Source organism: Fulmarus glacialis, unplaced genomic scaffold (genome assembly GCF_000690835.1).
Source record: "Fulmarus glacialis isolate BGI_N327 unplaced genomic scaffold, ASM69083v1 scaffold17837, whole genome shotgun sequence".
In the NCBI taxonomy this organism is placed as follows: Eukaryota; Metazoa; Chordata; class Aves; order Procellariiformes; family Procellariidae; genus Fulmarus; species Fulmarus glacialis.
The window spans coordinates 9195-9739 of NW_009224169.1; the positions used below are offsets into that span (position 1 = coordinate 9195).

The 545-nt window shown below is 56.5% G+C and overlaps 1 protein-coding gene across 1 annotated transcript in view; it reads right to left on the reverse strand.

The window, feature by feature from the left end:
• Positions 1-545, reverse strand: part of SLC6A17 (solute carrier family 6 (neutral amino acid transporter), member 17) — a gene marked incomplete at its 5' end in the record, with an annotated part of 7638 nt that overhangs the window by 6111 nt on the left and 982 nt on the right. The window contains one exon of the mRNA XM_009582078.1: positions 512-542. Coding sequence (XP_009580373.1) covers positions 512-542 — 31 coding nt within the window. The remainder of the gene's footprint in view (positions 1-511; positions 543-545) is intronic.

A 545-nucleotide genomic window follows, 5' to 3' on the forward strand; every position in this document is an offset into this window, starting at 1 on the left:
GCCATTGTCAGGTGAAAATAAGATGTTAAATACAGGGAGAGACATTTGCATTTGCTATAAAACCTCCCAGAGTGTCCCAAAGAGATGCTCAGATGCTGTTAAACACCATTAGCTCCATCAGTGTCTCAGTCGGGCACTGATGGAGCAGCCAGGCGAGCCCTGCCTGCCTCCCTCAATGGTCCTGGGTCAGATCCTGGCCCTGAGTGCTGAGGTCCGAGCCTGGACACCCAAGTTCTGGATCCCCAAACTGGCATCGAATCCCATCAGTGGGGACAGACCCCGAGGAGAGCACATGGGAGAGACTCGTCCAACCCAAGGGAAACATCTCCAAATGATCAAGGCAGCTAGACCGGAGAGGACCCAGTGCCCCAGGAGACACCTCAACCTCTGGTGTCCCCAACCTGTGATAGCTACAGATGTTGGGGGTTCCCAGTGTCCCATAGTCCCCCCCTTCCCTGGGAACTGCTCCCTCCCAGCCAAGCCTCCCTCCGCACCAGCAGCCATCCCTTACTGGCCACCGAGCCGTTTTTCACGATGGGGCACTC